This window comes from Zootoca vivipara, chromosome 4, assembly GCF_965207765.1.
Source record: "Zootoca vivipara chromosome 4, rZooViv2.hap1.1, whole genome shotgun sequence".
NCBI lineage: Eukaryota > Metazoa > Chordata > Lepidosauria > Squamata > Lacertidae > Zootoca > Zootoca vivipara.
The window spans coordinates 9,415,979-9,435,913 of NC_142587.1; the positions used below are offsets into that span (position 1 = coordinate 9,415,979).

The following is a 19,935-nucleotide window of genomic DNA, read 5'->3' on the forward strand; positions in this document are numbered from 1 at the left end:
GGAGAAGAGTGCTTTGTACATAGAAAGGGGGGGAGGAGGGTACCATCTTTTAAAAAGTATAAAATCAATGCCCACGCCTTATCCAATCAGATATAGGTAACAAACAGTAGTAACCATTTATTGCCATTGTTTTCAATGGGGAGGAAGCATACTGAACCACACCAGCTCTTGGCATGACATAGCTCCCTCACCGCCTTCAAAGCATTGGGGGGAGGAATGATAGGGTCCTCCCTGCCAAGGCAGCCCTTGGTCAAGCCCTGGCCCACACTCTATTTGACTCAATGGCAGGGTACACAGTGTAGAAGTTACTACAGAGGTGAAGAAGGGGGTATCCAATATCCCAAGTTCTCTGCCCTCAGAGAGGGAGATCTGATGCTTACTCTAGCCCCTGGGATAGGACTGCAAGGTAAAAGTAATTATCATGCATTTAGAAGATTGAGCTGTCTTATTAATTCAAATAACCTCCAAGGTTATTTCTGGAGTCATCCTGCTATTAATATTTTCGTTACTCACTGAGTAAAGACTGTTTCACTGAGTAAAGACTGTGTTACTATCAGAAGACTGTGTGCAGATATGCTGAATTAGTTGGAGATATTACGGTAGCAAAATAGTTTGCTGAGATTCTTAACAGGAAACGGAAGAAAGGGATGAGATAATAAGTCATTAAAAGCACTGAAGTTTCTTTCTTTGTTTCCTTTTTGTGTATTCAGGAATACTTTTTGCCTTAGGACATATTTTGATTTAGTTATGTAGAATTCCATTATGCCTCTCTAGGCTCACATGAGGTCTATTTGCGTAAACAAAGGGAATTCTCTGGAATTTTAAACTGAAGGTTTATGATAAGATGCATCTGAATCAAGTATTGTTAATAGTCTATAACAGCATATTATTGGTTGTTGAGGAAAAAAATCTCAAAACAAAAAATCCACCGAGTTCTGGCTTTAAATATCAATTGTTAATAAGTTTGTGATTATTCCCCCCCCCCTTAACCTGGAAGTTAAACCATTATACAATTTTCAGCTAAGAAAGATCCTTCTGATCAGAATCTCAAAAATATTCAGTATAAAGTGAAGAGTGACATTCAGGGTTCGTTTACCATTGATGCCATTTTAGGAAATATAAACAGATGCAGATAAAAGTGTGTGTGTTATTACCCTATTAAGTGCAGTATCTCTGTAAAAATATGGGGGTCGGAGAAGTTTTCAAAATTATACAATTTAGAACCAATATTCATTCTCCCATTAACATTATTTTGCTGATGATTTGCAACAACGCCTAAACTACCACTATGGCACTCCATATTTTCTGTCTGGCAGTATTTTTAAATTATGGAATCATGGAATCGTAGAGTTGGAAGGGACCCTGAGGATCACCTAGCAGCCCCTTGCAATGCAGGAATATGCAGCTGACCCATACGGGGATCGAACCTGCAACCTTGGCATTATCAGCACCACGCTCTAACCAATTGGGCCATCCAGGCTCTAAGTACTATCTAATAAAGTAAGAATAATAAGTAATATCTAATACAGGCTATACCAGAAACCTAAAAAGTAGATAGCTGTTTTGACAATTACTGATGTCTAATATGCACATGGTCTCCACTTTAATTTAAATAACTTTTGCAGATACTGACAGTGTACCAGAGTGAAAAATTAAAGGAAATAAGTACATAAAAAGGTAAAGGTATCCCTGACCATTAGGTACAGTCGTGGATGACTCTGGGGTTGTGTGCTCATCTCACTCTATAGGTCGAGGGAGCTGGTGTTTGTCCGCAGATAGTTTTTCTGGGTCATGTGGCCAGCATGACTAAGCCACTTCTGGCGAACCAGAGCAGCGCATGGAAACACTGTTTACCTTCCCACCACCTATTTATCCACTCGCACTTTGACGGGCGTTCGAACTGCTAGGTTGGCAGGAGCAGGGACTGAGCAACGGGAGCTCACCCCGTCGCAGGGATTCGAACTGTCGACCTTCCAATCAGTAAGCCCTAGGCTCAGTGGTTTAGACAGCGCCACATACATAAGGACAATAAATTGCATTTCCAATGCACGGAGCAATGCATAGAACTCTTAAAAGATTCTCCCGGCATCTACAATTGATTACACTACTTAGTTGCAGAAGGACATTTATACCAAGGTATCCTTGGGCCGTGGTGGATGGTAGCACCCGGGGGGGGGGTCCTGCACACGGGCCTGTGTTGTTCTGATTTCACAAGGCTGTGGAACGCGGTGAGTTATTGAGAAGGAGGGGGGCAAGTCAGTGCGGAGCTCAGCATGGTGAGGGCTCAGTGCTGGGAACATTGGATTGGCTTCCCTACTGTACTTGCACCATTCATAGCTCCCGACTGCCTTGCCGCTCCCCCTCTTGATGTGTGGCATTGGGAAGTCAATTCAAGAGAGCAACATGGCCCCAAACCAGCCACTCCTGAAGGCCAAGAATCCCAGCAAATGATTCTGCTTCTTATGGCGGTGAGCATATGATAATACGACGTGGCAGCTTGCTACGCAATCATATCTCAAAATCTGCCCCCTGAGATGCTTACATCATGCTTTCTAATGACAGAGGCAGCTCAGCTTGGTGATCTGACACAGGTACATGTGAGCAACAGCCTAGAACTGGTGTGATATACTTAAGATTTAATTGCAGGGGAATCTACTAACAAAAAAATTATGAAACAAATACACTTCTGTAAATCACCTATTTAACTGGTTAAAATCCACAGGTATCTTTGACTCAGTGTGACTGGATAATAACAATTTTAAATGTAAAGGAGAAAAAAACCTTTTTGTAAAATCATTCAAATCAGCAAAAACCTTGCCTACTTCAGGAGATGTGAAGGTGATAATAGAATACTTTTCTCCTGAACTATATTTCACTAATATGCCTACTGTCTTAAACAATTTTTTTAACATACTGCAGATTATAAATTGTCCCTTTTCTGAAATTTAAGAATACTTGAATTAAAAAGGAGGAGGAGAAGCATGGATAGGAGAGAGGCAACTTCAAAAGGAGGTTTTGAAACATCTCACGGTTGTAATTATTAAAAAGTCATTTTAGCTCTGATTGATGGATTAGCACAAATATGTCTTGGAAGAAAACACAAACGCTTAATGACTAAGGCTCAAAATTCCATGGTTTTTTATTTTAAAAAAATAGAAAAGGGATGCAAACAAGGCATTTTCCATCCTAAAAATATAAATGCCTGAATCTATTTTGTTTGCATTTGTTTCTCCACTTGTAATAATGATTAATGATTTTGAATGATTAAAGGTGGTCAGAAACAAAATTGCATATCTGAACTGCAGGTCCATAATGATGCAAACAGATAATTACTATCTCTGCAAATATCTAAGTGAAATTGCTTGTTTTAATACAGGTAAGCCTGGCCTAAAAGTTGCAGGGCTGGCTCAGGAGATTTGATAAATGCAGTCATGACAAAAAACAATTTTTAATTTAGTATACCCTATAAATCTAGATAACCCATGAATATTTACATCTAATCCAGTAGCCAGAAAGAGAGAGGGTGTGGGGAGGTGTTTGGATGAAGGAAGGGGGACCAAAGAAGGCTGTGACCTAAACAATTACTGCAGAAGAAAAAGAACTCAGCAATTTCATCTAGTTAAGCTCATTACTGAAAAATGATATACATTTGGGACACTTTTAAGAACCATTAACAAGTTCCATTTTTAATGGAAATAATGCAAAATTTCCAACTGTTTCACAGGGAGTCTACTGAAATTTAAGAAGATGGCATGCATGCACATTTACACCAAAAACTTGAACAGGCTGGAGGAGGGGCAGGGAGAGAGATCCCCTCAAAATTCAAAAACAGGTCTGTTCATATTGCACTCTCAGCATGGATATTGTTTGGAGGGTCTAAGTGGGGCACATGCAAGAAGCCATAACAGGTTGTGTGCGCAATGAACCGAAATTAATGATTTGTATAAAAGAAATGTTGTTCTCATTAATTTTTAGTGTAATCTTATTAAAGATGCCACCTGTCCAGAATGGAAGTGTCCAGATTTTAATTCACTTCCCATATCTCACAGTAGTTGCACAGGACAGAGCTGGGAACCTTTTGTATCTATTAAAACGATACCACAAAAAAATATGTCCTCTTTTAAAATCTTTACTGCTGCAGCAATTCCATGCAGATGTACTATAGCATTGCCACCAAGCTGTCGCCTTTGAGTTGAACCTCTATCATCTCATTATCCTTCAGTTCCACAGAGGTTGCTATATATCTATATATCAGGTACACAAAATCATAGTCTGTATTTGTCTAATTTAAATAATAATAATAATGTTGGTTAATGTTTCCTGTGCCGAAGGAAGGTACTGAACAAGTCTATATAAACCAAATGAGAAGATGGCACACTAATCAATAGAAATACTAATAGACATTAATCTGGCTCATACACTTTCAGTCAGATGGCTGATTAAATTTAAAATAAATTACATGATATCCGCCAGTCTCATTTTACACTATTAACAGTTGCAGGAGCTAAGTAATTTAGTCCCTCTTCCTTCCACACACATGGCCATCAACAGTTATTTCATAGTGGTTGACTTTAAGCGACTGTTTCTTTGATCAACTACAGACACACAGCAATTATATAAAATAATTTCTTAATAAAATATTTCTAAAGAACAGGCACTAAGAAATGGAACAGATAAGGGCTACATTTTTCACATCTGCATTTTATTGAGAGATTTAAATCATTTTCCTCCTCTTTATGGTGCCATTATTAAATAATTTCAACAATTTAATTTTTACCCTATTAAAATAATTAATGTACTACATGAGCATATACACCCACACACAAAAAGAATTATGTTATCTTCTGGGAGAGACAGGAAGCTGCCTTTTCCCCTCCACCAGTGCTTTCAGTCGAGTACCAACACAAGGATTAACACAAAGAACCAGCATCACTAGTATTAACGATGCCTGGAGTATAATATTTGTTCCTTTTCAGCAACAGAACAGAGAGTTAAAACAACTGCCTACCTTTCTCCATGTGCATTCTTTTAGAATCATGTCCGCTATCATGGCCAGCCAGGTCACCTTCTTTTGGACCAGGTAGGACATTCGGTGATAAGCCCATCAACATCTGGTTCATGGACAGGCCGTTCTGATGGACAGCTGCTAGCACCAAACAGATAAAACAAAAAAAACCGAAAAGAAACATATTACTACTAGTAAATTTCATGATAGCTTTGTCAAACAACATCGTTTCTGCCTATTTATGAGGAAGTGCCAGTTCCAGGAAGCCCCCAGACTAAGAACCTCCTCCTTCAGGGACAGCACAACCCCATCCAAAGCAGGCAACTGACCAATTAACAGGACTCACCCACAACACCTCTGTCTTGCCATAATGCAGGCTTATAGTTTATTGGCTCTGATCCAGATTACCACTGAGTCTAGGCGAAGGCTGAAAACTTGCATCGCCTATGCTGATTCAGACGTTACAGAGGAACAGAGCTGGGCATCATCAGCCCTAGGCATAAGCAGATTGTTTGAGGCATACTGGTGACATTTTGCTCCAAATCCCCCAATGAGTGCTCGCAAAAGCATGATACCCTGAAGCACCCCACAACATGACTGCCAGTGGGTTGAAAAATAATCACCCAACACTATTCTCTGAGACTGACCCTGAAGATAGAATCAGAACCACTGTAAAATAGTACATCAAGTCCTTCAGGAGCATGGTCAATGATAGCAGAAGTCGCTGAGAGATAAAGTAAGAATCAGAGGGTCATATTTCCCCTTCTCCCAATAAGGGTGACCAGTCTGAACCCGAACTGAAATAGGTCAAGATAATCAGTTACATGGGAGGTGTGCTCACAGTTGTGCCACCACAAACTTCTTCAACATCTTCCCTCAAAAGGTGGCGTTTGCAACTGGGCAGTAGCGGTCAAAATCACTGCCTCTTTCAAGACAGTGAAGCATAACAGCATTAAGATATAAGTGTGCATTAAAGTTTCTTTAAAATTGTTCTAGCCCACGTTTATGCAAGTTGTGACCTGCTAAGCACACCTCTGAACATATATGGAAACCCACCAAGCACTAGATAAATCTCCTGGCTTCTTGTGGTTTACCTGGGGATGAACAAATAGGGAGAGTATTTTCAAACACTCGGTAGCCTACACTATGACTGCTATATTTTGTTTGGCTTAGTGCAAGGGCGGAAAACCCCTTACCAGCAGCCAGATTCAGCCCACAGCCAGATTTCATCCAGCCCTCTCAGTCCCCCATCAGCTGTTCAGCAAGGAGGCAAAGGGGCTTTAATGTTGGGCAAAGTGTGAGACTGCATCACCTTCCTGTGTAAGAAGATCTGCAGCAAGAAGATCAAAGCAGAGGGCGAACTGTCTCAGCAGACTGGTGTTCCCTGAAAATATGTGAAAAGTCATCCATGCGTTTTATGCATTTTTCCAACTTCATGCATACAATTCAGGATGCAATTGCATCTTCAAGTCTGATATTTTAAATAGCTGTAAGGAGGTTGCAGCTCTGAATTGGTATCATTTGCATCTTCTGCTGAGATGATGATGATGGTGATGATTTTGCCTTTTGCAGTTAGAAAAGATAGATGTTGACGTTTTAATAAAATTTGTACAAAAAAAGAAGGCTATGAAGAAAATGGAAGGTGAAACTTAAGTGGGGTTACTAAGAATTAAATATATTGCCCTGTCTCCATGCGAAATAGCTGTGTGTGTGTGTGTGTGTGTGTGTGTGTGTGTGTGTATTAAACCCCGCTCACTAGTAGAATGAGGCCCAACAGCTTTCTACTGGGGTTATGGGGACCCCACTCGGAAATAGATTTTCCATCTCCAGCTTAGCATATAAACTGGGCAAGTTTGATAAGTGAATGTTGATTATTTGTGAAACGCTTCTATACTTCACACCTCCATGTTTAATCCCCCTATGTCACCAGTTTCCATCAGTTCTGCAAATGGCAGCATCACACCATCTGATGCAGCACACTGGGGGAATATAATACCGAGAGGTAGTTTTCGTTGGCAAAATCGAAACACCTAAAGCCAGCGTGGCCATTTTAAGTGGGAAAAGAAGACACAATGTAACTTACGGATTCTGTCTGAAGAACTTTCAGTTCTGGCAGGGGAACTGGATACACTGCTGCTACGATGAGATGACGGGTGGCTACCAGGTCTTCGGCCCTCTTCAAGGGATGGAGCTGGGGAAGGGCTGTCTGGAACTCGTTCCTGCATAACACAAAATACAAGCAAAAATCCATGTGAAGCAATCTTAATTTTCAGAACCTTCATGTCTTGTACCCATTAGAACTATCAAACAGAGGCAAGCTTTCTTCCATAGCCATTTCACACTCACAGATCACAAACTGAACGTCATCTGAATAATGGGCATTTTGATTCTCACACCTCAAAGAAATTGACAAGTTCTGGAGATGTAATCTGTCCATGGCTGGACCACTCTAGTTTAGCCTGTGTGAGGGTTACAACAAAGGCTCAAATCTAACAGCTCTTGGGGTATATGGCATGGCAAAGTTAACTGAGCATCCCTCTAGAACATTGTTTCCCAAACTTGGGTCTCCAGCTGTTTTTGGACTACAACTCCCATCATCCCCAGCTAGCAGGACCAGTGGTCTGGGATGATGGGAACTGTAGTCCAAAAACAGCTGGAGACCCAAGTTTGGGAAACACTGCTCTAGAAAATGAAGAAGCACTCAGAATTACCTGACAGATCTCAATTTTAATTTTAAATTAATGCCTCCACTTATACAAACCCAATGCATGCTACACGTGCAAAAAACAAGGCGCAGAGTTCAGTGGTGGAGGAAGAGGAGTGCGGGGGGATGGTGGGGTGCCATCGTGGCTGCCCCCTCCGCCCACACTGGTCACCACATCCCCAGGACGTGTGCCACGCCCCGTGGGTGGTGCACCATGCCCCCAGGACGCGCACCAGCCCCCCCCGCCTGCTCTCCGCCCCCAAGTTGGAGCATGAAGCTCCGCCACTGGCAGAGTTTTGCATGGTCTTTATCACCTCACTGTCATGCGACCAGAATCAGGCCAATGAGAGGAATTTAGGTATATTCTACTTGTTTGCTTTCTTTTATTTTTAAAAAACGCTATAGGAAAATTGACCATGTTAGCATAGATTCTTCTTTATTTTGTTTTTCACAGTGCCTTTTTGTCCAGGATCTCAACAGCTAAGTTTAGGATTAGAGTGCTGGTGCTTGAAGAACCCAGGCAATGTTACTGTTTGGCTTGCTGTGTTCTGAAGGGCTTCATTAAAGTGAAATCCAGTGAGCATATAAGATTTGAATAGCGTTGCATAGAAAATTAATTTATTTTAAGAGTTTAATTTGTTTATCATATTTATGTATGCCTTTATAGAACAAATTATAATATGGAGACAGCAGAAGAAATGTATAGGGCAACACAACACAATTATGACTGAAACAAAGGAGATAATGAGTTTTATTATTGTCATATAATAAGATGAACCAGGAGGAAATCTATGAGAGAGCGCTTTGTAAACTCAGCTTATCAGTTCATTTGTGAAACACCCTTTAACCTTAATAGAAATGCAAGTGAACTGAGCATAGGTAAGAGTCTAATTAATTTAATTCCTCAAGTCTCTTTTTCATACTCTCGCTCCATAATTCCTCCAATCAATAATATGCAATCTCTCTCAATTTTCTGTCTTTATCAAAACTGCAAAAACTGCCATTCTTGTGGAAAATTGTGAGGGATAGGGTGGATTTAGTAAAATATCGACTTTACATTTTTAAAGAACTGGAATAAAATATATATAGTAAAAAGAAAATATATATAGTAAAAAGAAAAAAGGAATAAAAATGTAGTCAATTAGTTTATCACACATAACTTTTGCACACATATAATAAATGGGCCTAGATACATGGACCTAGGGACCTACATTGTGGGAAATTATGGGATCCATTAAATTCTATTTCCAGTGCTTCTGATTTCTTCCAGTCTTGTGCTATTTACATTTTTTAAAATTCCACGCAGTCCAAATGGTAGGTAAAGTTTTGAAAAAATATAAAGCACAATAACCTTTGACTGCTAAGCAATCCCTCTGTAAACCCTTCTGATGGATGAATCCTTGCTGAATTTGCCTTGGGTAGCGTTACTACTAGATTATAACCAAAATGTCTCCAATGAATGATTATCTGTTTTTCCTCTGGTCCTGTAAGCCAGTGTTTCTCAACCAGTGTGCCTCCAGATGTTTTGGGACTACAACTCCCATCATCCCTAGCTAGCAAGACCAGTGGTCAGGAATGATGGGAGTTGTAGTCCCAAAACATCTGGAGGCACACTGGTTGAGAAACACTGCTGTAAGCCACCTGACCCTTGTCTGCTGTACGGGACAGAATCCTGCTTGCTACTGCAAGTGGGGAAGTATGTATCACAAGAATTTGGCAAACTAGTGGAAAAAAGCCACAAGTAGCTTACCTTTCACTTCCAAGTGATCTTAAAGACTGACTGACTGTTAGTCTGAGGCTTACAAATTATGGGACACAGGACCATGCTTGTATGGTGCCCATTCTGGGTAGGCTCCATTTCCCTTGAAGGAAACGTTGCATAGCTTGGGGGATACTTGTGGTCCAAGACTGTCGTCATCATCATCATCATCACCAACATCATCTCCTCTACTTTTCACCACATTTGGGTCTCAAAGCGGCTTACAAAAATTAAAACATGCAATAAATGAAATTCCATAGTGCAACTGATTGGTGCTTACAAAAAGCCCTTACAGAGGGAGATCATTTGAACTGGCCAGCTCAAATTCACTCTGAGTGTTCTCCTGATTCTTCTGTTGTTTCAAACTTTTGCTGCCTTTTTAATTCAGTACCTTTTCTGTTGCTATGTGCAGAAAGACAGAAAAAGGCACCAAAGTTAAAAAGCACCAATATTTTTATTCCAAAATTTGGAAGTTTCCCATGCTTGACTTCATATATGACGTCAGGTCATAGGTGAGCAAAGGGGGAGGGGATAAAAAGAAGAGGTGGAGACACAGGAACATACTCTGAAAGATCCCAGCCAAGAAGCCCATCTCCACACACATGCCCCCTGGTCACTACTTAATGCTTTATAGCTTTTGAGTCACCCCCCCCCAGGCAAACCCAACCACCCCCCGGCTGACCTCCTACACAAAGGGAGCAAACACAAACACACATGCTGTGCGCACCAAAATAAACTTTCCACTGCTACCGGTGCTGCTGCAGCACACACAAAACAGATACAGCCAAGAGCATGGGTACGCAAACTAAGGCCCGGGGGCTGGATGCAGCCCAATCGTCTTCTCAATCCGGCTTGCAGACAGTCCAGGAATCAGCGTTTTTTTTCATGAGTAGAATGTGTCCTTTTCTTTAAAATGCATCTCTGGGTTATTTGTGGTGCCTGCCTGGTGTTTTTACATTAGAATGTGTGCTTTTATTTAAAATGCATCTCTGGGTTATTTGTGGAGCACAGGAATTTGTTCTTTTTAATATATATATATATATATATATATATATATATAGAGAGAGAGAGAGAGAGAGAGAGAGAGAGAGTGAGTGAGTGTCTGGCCCCCCACAAGGTCTGAGGGACAGTGGACCGCCCCCCTGCTGAAAAAGTATGCTGACCTCTGGCCAAGAGGGCACTGCTGTGTTCTGACTGCTTTTCCAAACACTAGGTGTCCTTCACATTGCCAGTTCAAAAACATTCACTTAGGCGACAGACACTTTCCCTTTTTAAAAGAGACATTAGGGGGTGCCTGGGCACACCCAGCATACCTCGTACCTATGCCTCAGGTGTTGGAAAATGTGGGTTTGCCCAAAACAGTCTGGTGGACCAATCTCCGAGGCCTGGCAAGGCCAGATGCCAAAGATTCCCCAATATACTGCTCTACAGTATCCATGTCAAGAAAAAATGTGAAAAAGAGGACATTTGAGACTGTGGAAAATACTTTGGGAAGCAGTGCAGAACGAAGGCAGTTACTGAACTCATAAGGATATTTTTAATTAATTCATAAGCTTCAGTAAAAAAAGAAAAGAATAGAAGGTCACTTGCAAAACTATAGAACTCATGGCTTACAACAAACCATAACATACTGTTTCATGCAATTTTACAGTTCTATAATTGTATAATGATTTAATAACATAGAATGTCTTGTTAATGTTTGCTTAGCTTTGCTTTCTTTTATATTTAATAGTTTTAGAAAGGCTTCCTAAAGCCAGCTCACACCAGATGAATCTATGTTGGCACCTGTAACAAAATCAATGGCTCTGGTCTCCCGCAGTCTACCATTAACTACTGGAGGAGAATAATGGTAATATATTAAACAGTACATGTCAGCTATTAAAAGCCATTTGCCAATTCTTCCGCAACTTATTTCTTTACCAGGAAAGAATGTCTTTAGGTCTCTTACATTTTAAAAGAATCTTCTGACAATAAAGTCTCAAAAATCAACTCCTGAGCCTTGGGAAACAGTGACTTCCCCCCAAAAAACCCAATATAGTCATTGGTGAGACTTGGGGTGGTGGTGCTTGGTAGGGTAATTAGCAGTGTCCCCTGGGGGTGGGGAGTATCTCCATTTTTCAATGAACAAGGCACTACGTACGCATGCATCTCTTATTCTGCAAGCATCATTATAATGAAGGGAAAGTATTGTGGGCCAGGAGCCAGTATTACACTCCTGGTCAAATCACCCACAGTATTTTCACTCCAACGTCATGTTACATAATAATAGCATGAGCCACTGGACACCTGATTAAAGCTCCCACAAACAGTGTTGAAACTGACCTTCGTCTGATACAACTCTGATATAGCTATGGTGTGTAGCTCAGTAGTCCGGGGGGGGGGGAGGTAGTTGGAGCAGCCCATGACTAGGATTTGTTGGTCTGGATCCGACCAACTGTTTATGGTTACACAAACCATTGTGTTTTCCAGTTTCTTGTTGTTGTTGTTGTTGTTGAGTAACTGAGCTTCCGTGTCATATCACAAAATGCATTTCAAGTTGGATGGTTCCTTGTACGCCTCTATCCGACACGTCCTGCAGCCAAGCTGGTGCCAAACATATTGCTCCATACACACTGCCCAGGCTTGCACCCCAGAGAGGTCACTTTGGTGCTACTAACACAGCAAAAACAATGCGAGAGGCAGCAGTTATGCGTTACCAGTCTGCAGCCACAGCAGGCACTGTGATTCTTCAGTGGTTTGACTTCACCCCCAGAGGCATACTCCATTGTCTCTCAACACAGACAGATGCCAACAAACAAAGTAGCCAGAATGCTACCTTGAGTGGCACTTCACATATTGCATAGCAAGGAGCCCTTGCCATCGCAAGTACCTAAGCAAAATCCTTTGGTTAATTCTGACTGCCCCATTTGTATACCTATTGTATTAACAATTACACACCTATGTCTGATGCATGCATTCCATTTTTAAGTAAACATATGCTAAACATAAGGTGTGAAACAATCCTTCCAAAATAAAACAACGTCAGGAACAGGAGGAACTTGTATATTACGTGTATTACAGAAACAAACACACATCCCATTGTTTGCAGCAACTAGTTGGGATAAATTTTCTGTCGTGTAAAGGCAATGTATTCTCATTGAATATGCCTATGGAAACAGCACTCTGTCCCACCCCCCAAATTTACTATATTTCAAAAATGCACAAGCCAATCAAATAAACAATGTAGCACTGTGCTAGGCATTACACCTGTTCTATTACAATTTGATATGTCAATGTATATTTCATGGGTGTAGAGCAGATTTTGATATTGCTTTATGGCTGTCTTCTTGACGTAACCACAAACATTGCCATCAGCCCTGAAGTATAACGTTTATTTTAATGTGGCTTTATACTGTGTTTGCACACATTTCTGTTTGAGGAAAGAAGAGGCTGCTAACAAGCTTGGCTTTCTGAAGCCATGGGCAAGTGATGAAAGGCATTTCCTGCCTAAAGCATTCACAGGTCACAGCTGTCATGCTCACTGCGATTTACTGTTGTCACAGTCTGTTGTCCCTGCTCGTTCCTGAGATCTTATTCTTCCAACTCACAGATCACAACATTCAATTACAAAAAGGGTATCTAATGCACATCTCATTTCAGAAGGGACACAGACATCAGGTGGCATGTAATATCAACCACTTGTATCCCGTTCACACAGACACCTTATTGCCCTTCCTATTTTATTCTAAATGGAGGGGTTTTATTGCAACATTCATTTCATTATTTTGAGAGAGTTAAAAATATACTAGCTTCTTATCTCTGGGAAATGAAGCACTGCTTAACAGTGGAATGGCATCTGAAGCTTTACAAGTTTAAGATAACAACACAGGCTCAGAAGAACTTGGTGAATTGTGGGGAAAGGTCAAGAACAGATCTAAGCTGGCAGGGCTCTCCATATCAACTTCCCTACTGAGACAAATTAGGGACTTGTCATTTTACGAATCTCATAATCTAGCATCTGATAGAAAGAGAGAGAGGTGCTTTGGACAATTTCAGTTTTCACGTGTTCCATTTTAAGTTCAGGACAAGGGCAGAATAATTGCTTTAAACTGCCGTACTGAGGATCACGCATCTGCTTCCCACCTGCTGCTGATGGCACAGTTTGGTGCAAATCATTGGCCAAAACCAATTCCATTACATTCTGCACCTTTAAAAAGAAAAATCCAAATTTTGACTCCCTTGTGGATACAATACATGCATTCTCTCTAGCTATTCTTCAGTTCTAGAGTTCCCCTACATGCTTTCATGTTCGGGGTATATTTGGATATTTCAAATCCAAATTAACTTTGAGAACAGGCACAGGGTGAACAGAGAAAAACAGGATTTTTATTTTTATTTAGTTTAACTGGGTGAGCTGCAACTAATACAATACCCCTAGCCCCTGGGAACAGTGATCTATAAATTCCATTAATTAATTTATATAAGTCACGACAGTGCTTCTTTTCTTAAAAAAAATGTTTAGGGGTACTCTCACTTTGACTCAAGAAAATCAACATTTTATAGTTCAAATTGGGAAAAAGAAATACAGTAAATGGACAAAAGTACAAAGATTCACAAAATGTTTAGGGGTATGCGCACTCCTGTGTACCCCCAGGACGAGAGTTAGTAGCATCTAGTAAGGGTGTAACTTTCAGGTCACATCTAAAGAAGACCTCCCCAAAAAGGTTGCTGTGGTCACAATTCCCCTTATGGAGTAACTACTGTAACCCCATTAAAGGCAGTCTTCCCCACTGCTGCCTTTAAAGATGCTCTAAATACCTTTCTTCCCTAAGATCGCAGCTGGAGAGGAGACAAAGTGAGACTGTCCAATCTGGGTAGTGAATTATAGCCATTCATGTCAGGTTGAGAGGAGGCAGAGATATAAAGGAAACCATGCCTTCATACTTGGCCACCAGCTTTCATACTATCTTGGCCTCATGCAGAAGGACAGGAAGAAAGTTTTACAAAAGGCTAAAAAGGAATAAAGAATAAAGAGCCCACTAAAGATAGCCGTCCAAAGCCCACATTCCGGTTCAGGGAACGTAGGGCCAGCCTGGGGTGGTACAGAGCTCCCCAACGTAATAAAATCATGTTGGCACCGCCTTCCAACCAGGAAGTGGTGCTATCCCTGAAAAAAGGCTGCCCTCTGGAAACACAGGAGGGAACAATTGAATGAATATTGGCTGCATTGTGTTTTGTATGTGAATTAAATGAATGTCTCCAGCTAGTATGATTTGTTCCAGTCAGAGAATCTCATTTTATGATTGAGGAACATAGGTCTAAGAATGGAAAAGTCAACAAAGATATCATTGCTACTCTCAGTACTTTAAAAAAAACAACAACACCAAACCTCTGTTACCTTAATAACAGACGTTTCAACTCTTGAGGGAGGACTCTGTACTTGTGCTGCGGCTGCCATGTTTGCAATCGTGCTGAGGTGGTTCATCTGGCTCATTGCCATTGTCACAGATGCTGGTGGCAGGCTGACAGGAATGAGCGGGTGGGGCATCATCATAAAAGGGAGCTCCAGGCCTAAGGGAAACAAAATAAAGCAAAATAAACACATTTATGATTTTTAAGTGCTGGAGATCACAAACATTTTTAACATGAAGCAAAGGTAAATTAACTATTCATCAAGCAATGAATTTTCATTCAATTCTTGTTTATTGAATGAATGTTCACAAATGTTCTTCTAACAAGGAAGCATGTTTTAAATTACTATTATTATGACTGCTCAATAAATAGCAAGAATGTGATCTGTTCAGTACCTAAGGTAAAGATAAAGAGACCCCTGACCGTTAGGTCCAGTCGCTGACGACTCTGGGGTTGTGGCACTCATCTCACTTTACTGGCCGAGGGAGCTGGCGTACAGCTTCCGGGTCATGTGGCCAGCATGAGTAAGCCGCTTCTGGCAAACCAGAGCAGCGCACAGAAACGCTGTTTACCTTCCCGCCGGAGCGGTACCTGTTTATCTACTTGCACTTTGACATGCTTTCGAACTGCTAGGTTGGCAGGAGCAGGGACCAAGCAACAGGAGCTCACCCTGTCGCAAGGATTCAAACCACTGACCTTCTGATCAGCAAGCCCTAGGCTTTGTGGTTTAGACCACAGCACCACCCACGTCCTTGTTCAGTATTTTACATGTGTCCAAATCCAAATACCATTGCCAGGATTCAAAAGCTGGTGAGTGGGGGACTTCCATAGCTTCAGAAGCTGCCCTGATGCCCACCAGCAGAACCTCCAGAGCCTAGCAGGTAAATAGTGTGTGTGTGTGTGTGTGTGTGTGTACACAACTCTGAACACACTAACACACTAAGCAGCAGATGAAGTTGGCTGCAGAATCACTGAAAGAAGAAACACATGAATGTATAAAAGCACCAGAAGCAGACTGGAGAAAACTGACTCTTAATTTATGGAAGGAATAGTGTCTGCATTATGATTGACTTTTTGGAGTCCTTGGAAACTCTGTGAGGAAAGCAGGACAAAAAGTTCCAAATAAAAAATATATATTGAATGTGAGGAAGTAATGACACGTGGATTCCTCAAACTGCAGTCATAAATGGTACGGTCCCAGCAATTCTGTACCACATGATTTATCTGCATGCCTAAATCAACTCTCAAGTAGATCACAGATATGTTGAGGTAAAGTGCAATACCCAACTGACTATAACGTACATCCAAGCCATCAGTGATAGCTCTCATCATGCAGGAAGGATGTTGTTTGTTGCTTATTATGTAACCAAGTCGAACCTTCGCTGAAATGTGTCAGATAAAATATTTGCCCCTTTTGTTACTCGTTATTTCTGAAAGTCTGATTCCATAAGAAACATTGTCTTTTTTATTATGTTGTATTTTTGTTTGCTGTGAGGGAGTTGGTGTTGATTTTTAAGTATACGCTTTAACGTAAAATATAGGAATTTGATAAAGTGTGAATATGAACATGAAAAGATGTTAAGCCATACCATTTGGCAGAAGGTGGTTCTTTTGGAGAGAGTTAAGAGGATGATTAACTGGAATGTTATGCTGTCCAGGCATGCTGGGGTGGTTAACAGAGGCCTGCAATCCTTGGGTTGGGGGAGACTGAAGTTTCTCTCTATCCCAAGAACCATCAGTGCTTCCTGTGGGGAATGAATATAAATTATTGGGATGCAGGATAATTCTAAAATTGAAGCTTCTGAATTTGCAACCAAGGAGATCAGGTTAATTCCTTTTCCAATTGTCAAATCAGTTTTGGAAGATCCATGGGTGGAGGATTGGAAATATCCTAGTCTAATTCAATTTAACTTACTGGGTTTTTTCAAGGTTGTTAATGTTATTGTATATCCTATAAAAAGTTATATAAATGGTTTGGCATTACCCTGAATGGGCCCTCTTCCATTGTCTCCCAAGACAGATGGATGCCCACCAATAATCCTCCAGACTTGCTTCTGTGCAAAATGTTTGCAATTTTGTTTTGTCCATAAACAGGATAGCATTTTTTTCCCTACAGGATCTTAGAAAAGGTTATTTAAACCTCACCTTTAATTAATTAATTAATTAATTAGATCATTGGTATTTCATAATTATCAGATTATCTAACCATCTCAATAATTTACTCTAAAAAAAAAATCAAGAGTTGAGATGGCAGCTAACAAACTTCCATTCCAAGTTACCTTCCTAATGGCATTTCAAACTGCACCAAAGTGGATATAAACAATCCTATATAGAGTTAAGTACATTCAAAATGATTGAATGAATGAATGAATGAATGAAGGCTTAAGCATGCTTAGTTCTAAGCTGTATTACAGCCAATGTTATTATGTACAGCAGGGACTCAGCTATACAGCTGCAAAGAAAATGTTTTAAATGTGTTGTAAAGTGCATTATACAAATGTGACACTAGATTGTGATGGTGAGCTATGGCAAGTTCAATATATTTTCCAAAACTTTTTTTTTCTTTAAACATCTTCACAATGTTTTTTATATGTGTCTAGACTCCACTCAGGTCCAATACACAGTTAGTCATTTTCTGTTCTGTCATCTTGTATACATTATTACAGTGGTACCTTGGGTTGCAGACCCGATCCGTTCCGGGGTGCCGTTTGCACCCCAAAAAGTCCACAACCTGAGCGGTGCGTTTGCACATGCGTGAAAGCGCGATAGAGCGTTCTGCGCATGTGCGAAGCATGCAGAATGCTTCTGTCCATGCACGCACAGCGAAACCAGGAAGTGTTTCCGGGTCTGCCGTGTTTGTAACCTGGAAGAACGCAACCTGCAATGGATGCAACATGAGGTATGACTGTACAAGGAAAGTAGCCTCAATGCACAGTTGAAATAATACAGCATTGTCAGGCTAGTATTATGAAAATACTGCATGAGAATGTGTGAAACTCTTATGTTGTCGCTTTGTGTTTTTTTCTTTATAAGGAGGGGAGAGGGGAAATATGCTGAAGCTGGAACATTTTGCATAATTTAATTAATTTATGGTTCTAAAACCTAATTTCCTCTCAATATAAAGAAAACAGCTTCTAAGAGGGTGCCCTACAGCACCAGGGATATCAGGTGTCCAAGCTCTTAAGCTTATTACAAAGAGTTGACAGCCAGATGGAAACTTGAAAATGTAAGCTTCAAGCCTAGTTATGAAGAAGAAAATGAAAGAAAAAGAAAACTTTCTGAAATCATATGGGTGTCAGAAAGCAAGCAAGTACTGAACAGCTTGGAAAACTCATGCCTATATTACTCTATTTGTGTTCCGTGTAAATAGTTGAACATTAAAAAATATAATACATTTGTGTGCTTTTAAAATTTTTAAAAAACCATCATTGGAGAAACAACAATAGATGTATTGTCTTATTTTCCCTTTTCCTATAATATTTTTGCCCACTAATGTTCCTTGTTTTGTGTCTGGGAAGAAAAGAAAATGTGATTAACGGAGCGAAAATCAGTGTCCAGGCAGTTGTCTAAGGGATTATCCAGGACGTCTCACCTATGCCTTATTCTCTGGTTGTTATAATTTAAATTGCTGGGATATTTGTAATTAATCTGGTTCTCCACCTGCATCTTTCTATAGACATTAACCATTTGGAATGTAATTAACATAGGCTTGGATCTGCACTAAGGTGGCTGAACTTAGGTCTCAATGAAATCAAGGGATCTTCATTTTCCCCTCATAAGGTATCCCTTGGCCCTTATACATCTTCTGTATTTTTATATGAACACTATTTCCCCCCCACACCAAGGCATTTCAACTAAATGTGAAAGACAACTAAACTGAACCTTGGTTGCTGCCTTGGTCTACTATAGTCTATGTATGATTATATTCTATGTTGAAAATACCTATACTCCATCTGCTAAATGTTAATCATTTTGGTCCCTCAATAAATGATGGATCCTCTTCAGTATAATCATCCAAATCAAACATTTGGTTCTCCTTCCTCAAAATGTGAATATGCGTAGCACTTTACTTTTATGTGATGAAGCTTAACCGTTTGAAATTAGTTACCATATGGAAGAGAGACTACACCTCACTAAAGCATCTTGAGATCTTCAGATGAAAGGTTCTACTTAATACAGAGCATGATTAAACTAGAAATGGTGCAATAAGGAAATACTTACAAAGAGCATTTACTTCAACAGCATTGGTATTACTTTTCCATAAAGGGTATGACGCCTTCAGAACCTATTGCACACATATATTCTTAGCCAGGCCTGCACAACTGGTGACCCAGCAAGTGAAAAGCACTCCACCAACTGGCAAACCACAACACACTGCCATGCACTGTGGGGTGCATTCAAAATGGCAGACTGCAAATCACAGAGGCCTTTTTCTAGGCACTTTCTTGCCCTCCCCTATTACAAAATAAAAAAGTTAACCTCCAGCAATGCTTCTCGTGGAAGCATAAGCAGCTATAGATGTAATTAAAAAGAGAGTGTCATAAACTGTTGTCACGAAGGCCATATTGTATATGCAGGGAAAATGATAATCTCAACTTTCTATGCTGTTTACCAGCTCTAATTTCATTCTACAGTCATACCTTGTGTTGCGTCTGCTTCATGTTGTGCCTTTTTGCGTTATGTCCCATGGCAACCCGGAAGTACCAGAACAGGTTAGTTCCGGGTTTCGCCGCTTGCACCTGCACAGAAGCGCTAAATCGCGCTTCGCACCTGTGCAGAAGTGCCAAATCGCGCCACACACCTGCACAAACGCAGAGCTTCAAGTTGTAGGCATTTCACATTACAGGTGGGCCTCCAGAACGGATCCCGTACGTAACACAAGGTACCACTGTATTATTCATTTCTTTGGAAAACGTATGCTATACATTGCTTTGCCAAAAGAAGTTCTCAAAGCAGGCTGCATAGTAAAATTGGGGACGGGAGAAAGAGATCCTAAAACATATTCGAAGGAAATCATAAGCATTTCAGACACTAACTGGGGGTAACCTAAAAGTGGCACTTCGGTTCCCAGGCCAT

At 40.6% G+C, this 19,935-nt stretch overlaps 1 protein-coding gene across 13 annotated transcripts in view; it reads right to left on the reverse strand.

Annotated features, from left to right (window-relative positions):
• The window catches only part of DACH1 (dachshund family transcription factor 1), a 321,117-nt gene that overhangs the window by 90,182 nt on the left and 211,000 nt on the right, over positions 1 to 19,935 (reverse strand). For 4 of the 13 annotated variants that reach the window (XM_088667469.1, XM_035114319.3, XM_088667467.1 and 1 more), the window contains 3 exons: positions 14,846 to 15,018; positions 7,089 to 7,224; positions 5,009 to 5,143 (listed from right to left, as the gene is read on the reverse strand). In XM_088667469.1, the coding sequence (XP_088523595.1) occupies positions 5,009 to 5,143; positions 7,089 to 7,224; positions 14,846 to 15,018 (444 nt within the window). Of the gene's footprint in view, positions 1 to 5,008; positions 5,147 to 6,317; positions 6,390 to 7,088; positions 7,225 to 14,845; positions 15,019 to 16,448; positions 16,605 to 19,935 lie in introns of all 13 variants that reach the window. The other 9 variants (XM_060273322.2, XM_060273321.2, XM_060273320.2 and 6 more) reach the window with 5 other exon arrangements.